Below are 13,403 nucleotides of genomic sequence, written 5' to 3' on the forward strand. Positions count from 1 at the left end.
TCTTCTCTCTGTATCCATGATTGCTTTGGAGGGACTCCAGGCCCTTTGGCGACAAGACATACCAGACCTAGACAACGATGATTGGGATGATGCATGGGATCTCTCCTTCTGAACTATAGTTCCCCTACGGGATAAGCTCATACAATTCAAAATTGTCCATAGGGCTTACTACACCTTCTATAGACTTCATAAAATGCGGTCCTCACATTCTCCGGAGTGCTGGAGATGTGGCTATTCTGCTGTAGATTTTTCACACACCTTTTGGACGTGCTCTGCTATCACCCGGTTCTGGGCTGAGGTGCTGAGCCTGGTCAATGGTGTGACATCAACCCCGCTACAACCATCTATGGAAATTTGCTTATTAAGTCTAGTAGAGGTCACAATTCCTATGGTGGTCGAGCACACACTTGTCAGCTTGCTCCCCTTTTATGCTAGAAAGACTATCACACTAAAATGGAAACAATCCTCCCCTCCAACGCTTCTCTTTTGTAAACAATTAGTAAATACCAGCTTACCTCTATATAAAGACACTTATAGATAAAGAAGCTGCCCTACAAAGTACAAAAGGGTGTGGTCCAAATGGTTAGCTAACCTTTCCTCTGCCATGGAGTTGACGTATAATAGACATATCCCTATTAATACCTTACTGTATATTTCTTATTGACCAGGGACAACCTCGATATTATGTTCCCCAGCCTTGGCACTGTCTTTAACTGTCCACCAGTGCCTGAATGTTAATGTGAACTACTATATTTGCACCTTTGGGTGTCCCACTGCAAATTTCTCTTATACACTGCTACTCCTGCGTGGGTCACACCAATGTTTATTGTGAGCTGTTTGTGTTGGCTGTACCTGACCTTGAATTTCAAAAACTTCAATAAACAGATTTATTGAAGATTTGTTTCTAGAAAGCACCCCACAAAGTGCTGTCATGCTGTTTGCTATTCTATTGTAGGATTCTGCAGGAATTGCAATCACTGGGGATTTTTTCAGGTTAGTATCCAATATTTTTTCTCATTGTCAGTATAGGCATCAGCAAGTATACAACTTGCTGTCACATTGAAAAAGTGGTCCTCTGTAGCCCCAAAATGCCAGCAGATGCTATATGCTTTAACTTTTTTTTTTTTTCATTTTTGCATTTTAATCCCATTAAATTTTTGAGTTACTCAGGCAGTGCACTGGCTATTTCTTGCAATTTAGGTCATTACTGTCTGTGTCTTTCTTTTGTTTTGACAAATGCATTCCTCAATTTTAGTCTTGATGTTATGGGGACACAAAGTTAGGGTGAACCATGATGCTGGCCACATCTCCCCAAATGGGTCACAGGCCCACACAGACTGGACCCTTGACAGGACTATTTCCGCTTCCCATGTTGATCCAAAACCAAAGACAAAAGTTTTAAATGGAGTTGCAAAATTTTATTGCAACATTGCAATAAATGAGCACAGGCCAAACCTTTCCAAGAGGGCTCATTCACACCAGACAGCGCATTGGTGCACACTGCATTACATTGTTACAACACACGCATTTCACACATTTCAGTGGATTGATATCAACTAAAGCCATAGGACATATGGTAAATTGCCTTGTTTTTGTGTTGGGAGTGCGCTGGGCAATGCTATCCAACAAAGCTTGTGTGAACAAGCCTAGATCAGGTCTCCTGTTGAAACAGGGCTTATTCTGGGAATGTCATTGCAATTCATTGTACAGGAAAGCCTTAGTAAGTCTCAACATCTTTCCTATGCCCATTTAATAAAACTGATAGTATGAAAGTGAATAGAAGGCTAAATGTTTTTTATTTTAGTTTAGACCGCTGGGGAATGGTTAATCTGGTTGCCATTGTCGTGTTAGGAAAATCTTGGCCTTCTGCCTGTCTTTTGACCTGGCCCTGCTTTCACTTCCTGTCCCACTTAGGTATATCCCCTCTTACACAGTTAGAGTAGGTTCACACTACTGCAGGCAATTTGGCCCGCATTTGCTCAGTTATGGCAGCCCATTCATTTGAATGGGCTGCTGTGCCCACGTATCTCGCACAAAAAAGGTGCCAGCACCTTTCTAAAAATGTGGCTGCAGAAAAAACACAAGGTATTTTTGACCATGCGGCTTATTTGTGGTTCCTGCATCCGCAAATGCGCTGCAAAGTGAAATGCATGGAGGTGGCAATCAGAATGAATGACAGCCCCATGTGTCCCATAAGAGCAGCGTGATTTGGCTGTGGGTGGTTGGAACAGGTGCGATTCCTGCACTTGCAACAATACTGCAGACTACGAGCAAGTGTGAACCTAGCCTTATCACTAAAACAGGTGTTCCCATTTAGGCATCGTTCACATGGAGCGCACTAAAGCGTACACCCGTGTAAGGTTGTGTTTACCACACAGGAATGCACAGGTTTTCTGTGCACTCCTGTGCTGGCAGTCCCATGGATGTCAGTTGGGACTCATCAGCTGTAAGGACACAGATGCTGCACCTAATCTGACATCCATGTGGGTGTATGGCACCCAAAGCAGACAGTGTGCATTCGGAACCATGTACACATATGTATGTCAGCTTGGGAGCAATGTCTGTGTCCGTGCAGCCTCTGCATCCTAATTGGCAACAATTGGACTATCTACATGGGGATATATTTTATCATGCCATCTGTGAACAAGGCCTTAAAGATTTCCCCCCACATCTTGCTCTTGCGAAAACTCATTCACACTTCAGTGTCGGAGTAATGTGTACATTACTGAAGTACATAGTAACACACACATAATATGCGTTTCTGCGATGTATTGCCAATCAATTTTGAATGGCACTGCAACGCATTAAGACAAAGCACCTACATTGTCACATGTCACAAGGTAAAACAACACACTGTGGTACGTTGCACTAGAAAAAAAGGATCATGCATCATAACATGTGTTACCACATGCACATTAGCCAATAAGCCCTAACATTTTGGATACACCATCCCTTGTGGTACCAGAGACATTGATAACCAGGACAGGGTGAATCTCCCCAGTGGGGATACGGGCACTTCCACACGCCATCCAAAACAAAAGTAAAGAAACAAAAAGTTTTTTTCTTTATATACACTTGAATTTTAGAGGTCACCTACCTCACACATTGCTTTGAAGTGATAGAATTGTGACACAAAGTAGATCTCACAATAAGGTGTAATCACTCAGCAGCATAAAAAAAAAATTCAACAACAAAGAACAATTAGGAAACTAGTCACTCCTATGTATGAAGTCAATAAGAAACCTAGTAATATAGCTTTTCCAGGGACTGCAGAAAACCATGTGACTTTCTATGCACTATAACTTCATCTAATATCTCTGAGTTGGTCATCTGGTTATATACAAAGTACTGGCAGACTGGGAATGCTGGAGGAATGCTGCCACATTGCCCATGGGAGCTGAACACTTTTAATAGAAATCCAAGTCCAAGATTTGCTAGAAGTGAAAAAGTATAGGCATGGTAAAAAAAATGGGGCAATTGATAAGAACTATTCTACAATCCAAAAAGGTTTATATGGAATACAACTGTTTCTTGCATTTGGTTATTCCACACAGCTGGCCCACAGATAGTCCCAAGATAAGACTGGATTTAGTGTTTGTTATATAAAAAAAGATCATTTGATGGTACCAATACCATACAACCCCATCACAATGGGCATGCTCAGAACTCACACAGCTGTATACAATCATGAATGGCGAAAGGCCCTGCTCTTTGATTATTATAACATCTTTCAACTTTCCCTAAGAGGTGTCTTATGACCTTGCAAGTTTTTTTATGATCTATATATCTACATCTTACGTTCAACTTCATCAAACTAATGAAAAACTGCATGACCAAATTGACACATGTGTAGGTTCCACTAGATCAAACAGTGGACAACACGACCTAAAACTGGAGACCAATTGGCGGTGTACTCGTTTTTAAAAAAGGTCAAATGTGTCTGAGGCCACCACTTTTCCATCACAAATGGGGCTGCTAAACCCCCACAAAAGGTTATATGTGATAATCTGGTGAACGCTGGCTTTAGACTGGGACCCCTTTTGGAGACACAGTGCACTGAAGATACAGAAGTATGGGAAAGGACAAGTAAAATGTTTGGGTTGTACGTTCTGTTAGAAGTCCATGTATAGACTGGGCAATAAAATCCTCCTTCTTAACCAGTCCCTGGATTACTGTACTGGATTTTTCTTCCTGCATCAGAACCGTGTCTCAGGAGCAATAAGTTCATCCTTGACTTCCATGCTCAATGTTCCACATTTCCTAGTGCTGTCGCAGTCTGACAAATACTTCTTTGGCTGAGGAAGGTCAGCATGAGGGGTCACCAGCTGCTTCAGCCTCTGTCAGGAGACAGAACATTTATTTTACACATCTCTCCTTTGTAAAAAAAAAATTAACCCACAACCCACTTTTTGTAGCTCAACCCCAGTCAAAAGGCTATATTAGTTAAACTGTATGTTTATATAAGCAAACATGAAGAAAAAAACAACCATAATCAAAAACACTAATATTGTAACATTTAAGCTCATAAGCTGAGTCTATATAAAACAAATATTTTGCTGTATACATTAAAAGTGTATTAAAAACATAATCAAATCCAGGGAGTCTGATATGTTATGGTAATGTTTATATGATCTACCTATGAAACAAATGCATGGTTTATTAGTTATATAGTTGGTACAGTTGAATAAAGACACCAGTCCATCCAGTTCAACCTGTGTGGGTTTGGGTGTGTTTGTTTCCCTACCATTTCCCCACATTTCCATACTACCATATCCCTCTATATTAGGAAGCCCATTTAAGAGTTTTTTGAAATTATCAACACTCCCCGCTGATACCACCAACTGTGGAAGGGAGTTTCCTCATCCTTATTGCTCTGACAGTAAAGAACCCCTCACGCCATTTAAGGTTAAACCACTTCTCCTCCAACTTCATTGAGGGTCTCACGTCCTCTTACGAAACCTGAGACTGAATAGTTTCTCCCTATGCTAGAATCATCTTTGAGACATTTGTATATCGCTATCATATCTCCTCTTAATCATCTCTTCAAGAAGAATAAGCTTAATGCTTTTAGTCGTTCCTTGTAACTGAGGTCCTCTAGTCCCGTTATTAGCTATGTTGCCCTTCTCTGGACTCTTTCCAGTTCAAGCACATCCTTCCTGAGGAATAATGATCAGAACTGGACAGCATACTCAAGATGTGGCTGGAGTTTTGTTAATTGGTAGAATTATAATCTTATCTCCTGAGTAAATACCCTGTTTGATGCATGCTAATAGTCTGCTAGCTTTGCTTGCTGTGGCTTGTGATTGTATGCTGTTGCTGAGCCGGTGATCCAATTGGATCACCAGATCTTCTTCCATCTGGGATTCCCCCAAAGGTTCTGTGAATGTGAGTCTGCAGCTACGCAGCCAAATACGCAACAAACTGCGATGCCCATTTTTCTGCTTTCAACACATCACCTTCATGGACAACATGTTTACTTGCTGCCTAATATATCCCATCTACTATCAGATGCCATTGTAACAGATTAATCAATGTTATTCATTTAACCTGTCAGTTGTATGTTATTCACAAAACCTGATTGGTGTATGTGCCACTTTCCACTTAAAAATTTCCTTCTTACCTGTCTCTTTTTTGTGTGGCAAGACGTGTCAATAATATGAATCTCATTTTGAAATCACAATTTAAAATTGGGTCCAATGCACAGGATTTTTTTTTTCACAAAAGTCATGAACATTCTTACCTGTGTGAATGGACCTTTGGTCCTTAGGATGATATATGCAGCATAGACTGGGATGCAGATCATCGAAGAAATAGCCATGAGCCAGCCAACAGCGTAACCCCATGGTGGGTACACATAGCGATTATTGTACTTCAGGGGTGTATACTTAATGAGAGAGAAGAGGAAGGTGCCCTGTAAGGAAGGAAGCATTTTCAAGATGCAATGAAACAATATTCTCATTAGGTACACATTTTCATGATAAAGCTCACATGAAATAGTTATTTTATGTCAGCCAACTTGTATAGTTTATCAGCCTTTTAAGGCATAATTTAAATCAACTAAAGACGTTGTTATACTTACCTGCTCTGTGCAATAGTCTTGCACAGAGCTGCCCGAGCCTCCTTTTCAGGGGTCCCCAGCCAGTGCTCTAGGCTCCTCCTCTTCTTGGTGTGCCACCACAGGAAGCTGCTTCCTATGGTGGCACACCTACACACAGCATGGCTCAGCCCTGCCCAGGGGCGGACTGACAACTCATGGGGCCCCCAGGCAATAGGGGATCATAGGGCCCCTGTGTCCTTTCCCAAACTCCAAAAATCCTATTAAAAAGGTACCAGGAGCATCTCATGGGGCCCCCTACTGACCCTGGGCCCTCGGGCAGTGCCCGAGTTTCCAAATGGTCAGTCTGCCCCTGGCCCTGCCCCTGCTCCCTGCACACAGGATATAATTGACAGCAGCAGGAGCCAGTCCTGTGAATGCAGGGAGAGAGGAAAGAGCCAAATGAGATGGTCACTGTGCTGAATCGAGTGAGGTAAGTATAAGGGGGGGGGTTGGGGGCGATACTAATTCTGGGGCGATTTTTACATCACTTCAGGGAATGCATTAAGGTAAAAATGTTATGTCTTTACAACTACTTTAAGTATTATTATGGGATAAAATGGAAAAACTGAAGGTTTGGAAAACAAAGGCTCAAAAAAAGCCCTTGGTAAAAGTTGTACTGTCTGCATTGTTGTGGGCAAGTGGCTTTGATTAATAACTACAATTCATACAACAAACATGCAGCAATCTCATCTTCTTTGTTAAAAGACTCACCATACAGACAGCAGGGGTGGCCACCAACCAGCAGAACTTTACCAGTGGCCATGGCCGATAGCCAATCATATCCTCAATATTATCATAGAATCGATCAGCTCCTGTAAACAAAGTAAAACATTATACTTTATACAACTTGATCTAGTGCTCAAAAAATTGCTTACTTACCATACACCCAGCCGACACAAACCACTTCAAAGATGGCGACCAGCAGCAAGCAGGTCCCACTGGCAGCATAATAGTCGAAAAGCTGGAAGATGTACATTCCACCCTGTAAGAAGAGATGTCATCTTAGGAGAGGAAAATAACTATGCTATTATATATCATATCTCACTGTGTTAGGACAATGCTGTGATAGATGCAGGCGGAGTGCTGGGTGATGCAGAGGGCTCAGGACAGCAAATAGGACCCAGGACTGCACAGAGGACCAAAGAAAGACAGAGGGCCCAAGATAGCAAAGTATATCCAGGACAGCACAGAGGTCACATGACAGCACAGAGGACCCAAGATGGCCCAGGAATGCACAAGTGACCCAAGACAGCACAGAAGACCCAAAACAGCACAAAGGGCACATGACAGGACAGAGGGTTCAAGACAGAAAAAGGGCCTAAGACAATAAAAACTAATTTTATTAGCTTGTCTACTGATGGGGAGGAATAATACTGTACCTCAGTCAGAAGGATAAGTCCCAGAAGATAGCAGATGATGGCTATTGCCAGAATAAGGAATTCACGACGATATTTCTTTCGGAACACCTCAGGAAACATGTCAACAATGGCTGTCACCAGGCTCTCTACACAGACAAACTGCAGGGAGAGAATTCATATAGCTAAGTGTATCCTACTGGGAATCCTAACTGCTCTAACAGCAGATAACTCTTCAAACACTCAAAACAGTCAGGTATTATTGTCCTTACCATGAAAAATTAACCTCACTAATATTTGAAAGAACAATTCTTTCCTTTACTGCAGATAATTGTTCCTACCGGCACTGCAAAGAAATTTTCTGTCCTTACTGGAAGTTCTTCTGCAGCTTACTGCTAAAGGAATACCTTCACTGCAAGAAATACTTTCACCATGACCACTGACAATTTTTCCAACTCTTATTGTAGCAAAATCTTTGTTTTGATAATGTTTTCTGCTCCTTGTCTTAATTTATATTACTAAAAAAACATTTTTGCTGTTACTCCAAAAGGCTTTGTGTCCATACCACTATGAACTTGTCCTGCTCGTTTCAAAAATTTCTTCAGTCTTTATTACTAAAAGATTTTCCTGCTCTTACTGCAAATATTTTTTATCTTCACTTCCAATAACGTTTCCTGCATTTTTTAAGTCATTTTTTAGCCTTTACTACTAAAAACCTTTCTTGGTCTTCTTAAAAAAAATTATTTTAATCTTACTACTAATTGTTTTTCAGCGCGTAAGGGTGCCATTAGGAGTTAAAGTGTTAGTAAATTATTTTTTTATACCTTTACATACAGGTAAGCTTATAATAAAGCTTTCCTGTAGGTTAACTTAATATCTCCTAAATGTGCACCATTTAAGAGATATTCTAGTGAGCAGCAACTGGTGACATCATGCGCTCTGAAGGAACCGCATGCCGTTCCTTCAGGCTGTGTGCTGTGGCTGTAGGTCACATCCGCATGCACGGGAGTGACGTCATTGTGGATTTGGCCATTCAAGAGGCTCCCGGAACCCAGAAGGAAGACTGGGTGAAGATGGAAGCCTCTGCAGCGGTGACACCGTGCCGCTGGGGGGCTTCGATCTTAGGCAAGTCTTTCATAATGTGCTAGTCTGTGATGCATACTAGCACATTATGACATTACCTTGCAGGGGAAAATGTTATTTATTTATTTTTTTTAGGTTTACTACCACTTTAATGGCACCCTCAAGCATTTTATTAAAAGCAGCATGTTTTTTGTGTGGCTGCTTGTGGGTGTGGAAATGTGTCCAATTTACATGCACTCCCGCACCTGTACAGATGTGAGCCCAACCTTATGCATATTACTGCCCTTTCTGCAAAAAACGCATCCTGTCCTTTGCTGCAATTAATACATAATTAGAAGTTTGTATAAATAATATTGTAATCAGCCCTCAGTCTCCTCAAATCTTTCCATACCTGACTGTCCAGTCCCAAGAAGATGAGCATAAGGAAGAAGAGGCATGACCAGAGAGGTGACACAGGCATCATTGTTACAGCTTTTGGATAGGCAATAAAAGCAAGTCCAGGACCTATAATGGCAAGGGAGCATCAAAAAAGTTTTAGAGATTTTATTATATCAGGAAAAGGTATGGTGAGTATGAAGACTGGCATATATTTTATAATATTACTGATAATATTTATACAGGTAAATATTTTAGGACCATCTTCAATGTCTATTGCTAGGGTGAAAAAATTTTGAAGTAAAATATGAAATTTATTATCAAATGGTAACTTCAGTGTCAGGACATCATTTGGTGTGAAGTCTTTAAGGTCCTACTTTATTATAAGGTCTTCAAGATCCTGCTTGAGCATGAGGTCTTTGTGATCCTGCTTTATTGTTAGTTTTTCATGATCCTGATTCATTGTTCAGTGGCACTGCAATCCAACTTCAGCAAACGGTCTTCAAGATTCTGCTTCAGTGTGAGGTCTTCAAGATCCTGCTTCATCATGAGGTCTTCATGATCCTGCTTCAGCATGAGGTCTTCATGATCCTGCTTTAGCATGAGATCTTTATGATCCTGCTTTAGTATTAGTTATTCAAGATCCTGCTCCAGTATTCGGTGTCAGGGCAATGCAATCCCACTTCATTAAAAGGTCTTCAAGATTCTGCTTCAGTGTGAGGTCTTCAAAATTCTGCTTCATTATGAGGTCTTTAAGATATTTCTTCAGTGTGAGGTCTTCAAGATCTTGCTTCAGTTTGAGGTCTTCAAGAGCCCACTTTATTGTTAGGTCTTAAAGATCCTGCTTTAGTGTGAGGTCTTCATGATCCTACTTAATTGTGCGGTCTTCATGACCCTGCTTCGTTGTGAGTACTTCAAGATCCTGCTTCAGTGTAGGCTATTTAAGATCTTGCTTCATTGTGAGATGTTCAAGACATAGTTTCATTGTGAGGTCTTCCAGATCTTTCTTCTTTCTCACTTGACCATTATATCTGTCTTCAAGGTCGGATTAGAGCATAAAACTGAATAAAATTGAGATCATCCAAGAAGTCTCCATAAGTCATTTTGCCTAAAGTACAAAGACTCCATCTTGAGATCCTCAACATTTTCACATACAATGAAGTCTTTGTTACACCTCTTCATCCAGGTGCTACTGTCCCATCTATATAGTCATTACACATTTGATACTACTAAACATTTGCTTGATTCCAGCAACCCTTTGTTATTGGACCATCATCATTTTAAATCCTGATATTGTTGTAGTCTGGAAGGATGTGGTCCAGCAGACTGCCACAGAGAAGGTTCATTGGGATTACCCATGAGGCATCAAATTACATCTTTTGATTTTGTTTTTTATCCTACTACAACAAAAGATTAGTCAAAATGTTAAAAGTAATCCTGTCTTGACTGAAATATGGAGGCTGCTACTCTCAATCTCAATGTTCTCAGTGTTCTGAGAATACTAGTTGTACAGCTGTTATGTTTACCCACTGGCTTCAATATGTTCTGAATCACTGATCATGAACAAGTATTTTATCTGTATTCTTGTTCCAAGTCAGTGGTTTGGGTCAGTCTGACAGCTTGGCATTCTCAGAAGAAGGTCAGCAATAAGCAATGATAAGCAAGAAGTCCACGCAGGTAAGCTGTTGTTTCTCTATGCTGACCGGAGAAGACTGCTGAGTGCTGTTTTCTGCACTGTGACACTTTCCCTGTGAAACATCAATTTCCTTCAAGTAGCTGCCTGGTAACATAAGTTACATAAGGCTGATGGATTTTTATACTTGTGAGTGTGATTTTATTGTAGTAATAAATGTTTGATTTTTGTGGAGAGTGCTATGCTTTGTGTTTGTTTTCTCAGAGTCCTCTCTCTGGGTGATGATCCTAGCAGCTGAAGTGAACTACAGTTTTCCTTCCTTGGATATTGCCTGGACCCAATTGAGCACACTTCTGTTGTCCTTTGTATATAAAGTTTATGCTTTAAGCTGAGAGTTCATTCATGGGAGACGATGGAGGTTACAATGAATGTTGTCCCGAATTGCACTGTGAGAATTGAAGAGGATATTTAGATTTAGATTCATATATTTTGTGGCGTGGTCACAGCTGATTCTCGGACACAACATTAGTCTTATGGATACTGTTTTGTTTGGTGTTTTATCACAACATTGTATGCTTATGTTCATAAAAGCATAACATTTTTTTCACAAGGATACTGTTTTGACAGTATATGTTTTAGAGGTTATATAAACACGTAGGGGTTAATTTACTAAAGCTGGAGAGTGCAAAATCAGGCTCACGTCTGCATAGAAACCAATCAACTTCTAACCTCAGCTTGTTCAAGTAAAGTGTTACTAAACCCACAACAGTAAAATCCGTCTGTATATGCAGTAAAGCATGCTTCTTATACTCATTGTGGAACGGGTTATTCCTCTGCATTGTGTAAAAAGGGCTGTTTGATCCTGTCTTCTCTAATCCTCCCCTTCTTCTACTGTCCCCAATTTATCTGCTGATAGAACAGAGCCTTGGGGGCAAGCTGCATATGCTCGGCTTGGTGTGTATTGCGAGAGTTTTCTTTCTTTCTTGGGAGAGTGCATGTGATCAGCACAGGGCCAATCAGCGTTGTCCAGACAGAGAGCCAGGGGTCCTGCAGTCTCACAGGATAATCAGGGGAGAATGAAAACTCCTACAAGCTTTAGCCAGTGCTCTGCTGGACACTGATAGAAGTTGCAAGACTGCTATATACAGTTATTGAGAAAAGGTATTTAGCAGTTTATATTTACTAAAATAATTGCTTTTCCATGTTGTGTGTACTCTGGGAGACCAAATATAGTGAATGCAGGGTCCTGGGTTTTGTAACACTTTAAGCTTTGGTAATAAAACCTGGAAGTTGATTGGTTTCTAGGCAGAAGTGAGCCTGATTTTGCACTCTCCAGCTTAAGTAAATAAACCCCATACTGTAATGTGATTTAATTACTTAATATTTGGTAGTGCAGCACATTTCATTGGTTTTCCTTTGCTCTCTGACAGGGAAGTGAGAATGATATAACAAAGGTGTGGGTTGGTGAGGAAAAGCTGGACTTGTTTGGTGGGATGATGTTCTTGTTACAATCCCAATTGTGTCTTTTAGGGGTTGTTGTCTCCAGGCTGCTCAGCTCAACTATTTTGATAGGTGGATCACCTTAATGAATAGATGTAATGTTTGAGTGCAAACTGTAGATTTACTGCTGTAACGTAATGCATATCTATGGTGAAATTTTGAAATCATATATTCATATCCACATTTCAATGTATTTATTATTTCTATCCTACTGCTAATAATTTTAGTGATCTTGACGTTTGTAAACTTACTTTGCGAAGAAACAAAAACATTCACTTTCTTGAATTCTGTGACACATAGTCACTATGCCCTGTAGTAGGCACTGCTGCATCACACCTTTCACAGAGCCTGCATTCTGATCTCCAGAGGTCCTGAGAGAAGGAGTCTCAGGAGGCGGAGTCAGTGCAGGAATCAAAGTACCATGGGATATGTAGTCCTTAGACATTGAAAGTAAACAAAGGAGAAGCTGCAAAGCATGCAGGGAATCCAGGACAGTGTGGGAAGAGATGGCCAGCAGACAGGCAGAACTCACAACGTGAAAGGAGATTTTTCACATAAGCTTACATTGAATTGTCTAAAATATCTCTTGTTTGTATTGCTAATACAATGCTGATGTTATAAAATGAAAGTGTATGCTGTGACCACAGAAATCCTTTAAATATAAAGAGTAGCTGTAGCCAATAATGTTAGGAAAATCATTGAAGTATTTGCTGTGGTGGACATGATGTCACAGGTGGGTTGCACTTTGAAAAAGACCCTATCTAGGCAGCATTCCAAACAGCCCCTCAACTGTCAATACAAGACTGGCTAAACAGTACAAATCCTTCAGCAGGTATACAGCTCAAAGAAATGTATTTCAGCTCTGTAGTTAGCAGTTTGATTGGCAATCAGCTTTAAACCTCTCAATAAAATCATTGACTGTTTCATATTCATTAGCTGCCACTTTTGAAAATATTTTATGTACCCACTTGGCAATTGGAATCCTTTCACTTACCAGACTCTGCCACCTGAGAAATAGGGACCCCCTGTTCCTGGGCCATGAACCCCAAAACAGAGAAGATGGCAAAGCCCGCCACAAAGCTGGTGATGCTGTTCAGGAAGCACAGCGCTATGCAGTCCCTGTACGGGATGAGAACATTAAAAGAACAGTGAGACAGATGGTCAATATTGAGGTGTTCAATACTACCTAAAAAACTATTTTTATATTATCACCCTTTAAAAAAATAATAAATCCATATGAGAATGCAAGTGCCAAAGTGCAGTCAATTTCTGCACTACATAGTGTGGTTGTCATGCTGACATGTATCTAAGACATGCTGGTAGGTGAATTGGCTCCTGTCTAAATTGGCCCTAGTATGTG

General features: G+C 40.7%; 1 protein-coding gene across 1 annotated transcript in view; it reads right to left on the bottom strand.

The window, feature by feature from the left end:
- Positions 1 to 1,396: 1,396 nt before the first annotated feature.
- SLC6A12 (solute carrier family 6 member 12) overlaps positions 1,397 to 13,403 on the bottom strand; it is a 60,542-nt gene continuing 48,535 nt past the window's right edge. The window contains exons 9-15 of the mRNA XM_089671762.1: positions 13,038 to 13,162; positions 8,927 to 9,039; positions 7,477 to 7,614; positions 6,977 to 7,079; positions 6,809 to 6,909; positions 5,741 to 5,911; positions 1,397 to 4,337 (exon numbers count right to left, since the gene is read on the bottom strand). Of these exons, the coding sequence (XP_089527888.1) occupies positions 4,197 to 4,337; positions 5,741 to 5,911; positions 6,809 to 6,909; positions 6,977 to 7,079; positions 7,477 to 7,614; positions 8,927 to 9,039; positions 13,038 to 13,162 (892 nt within the window). The 3' untranslated portion in view covers positions 1,397 to 4,196. The remainder of the gene's footprint in view (positions 4,338 to 5,740; positions 5,912 to 6,808; positions 6,910 to 6,976; positions 7,080 to 7,476; positions 7,615 to 8,926; positions 9,040 to 13,037; positions 13,163 to 13,403) is intronic.

This window comes from Staurois parvus, unplaced genomic scaffold, assembly GCF_062004578.1.
Source record: "Staurois parvus isolate SC_StPar_1 unplaced genomic scaffold, SC_StPar_1.0 ptg000114l, whole genome shotgun sequence".
Lineage (NCBI taxonomy): Eukaryota > Metazoa > Chordata > Amphibia > Anura > Ranidae > Staurois > Staurois parvus.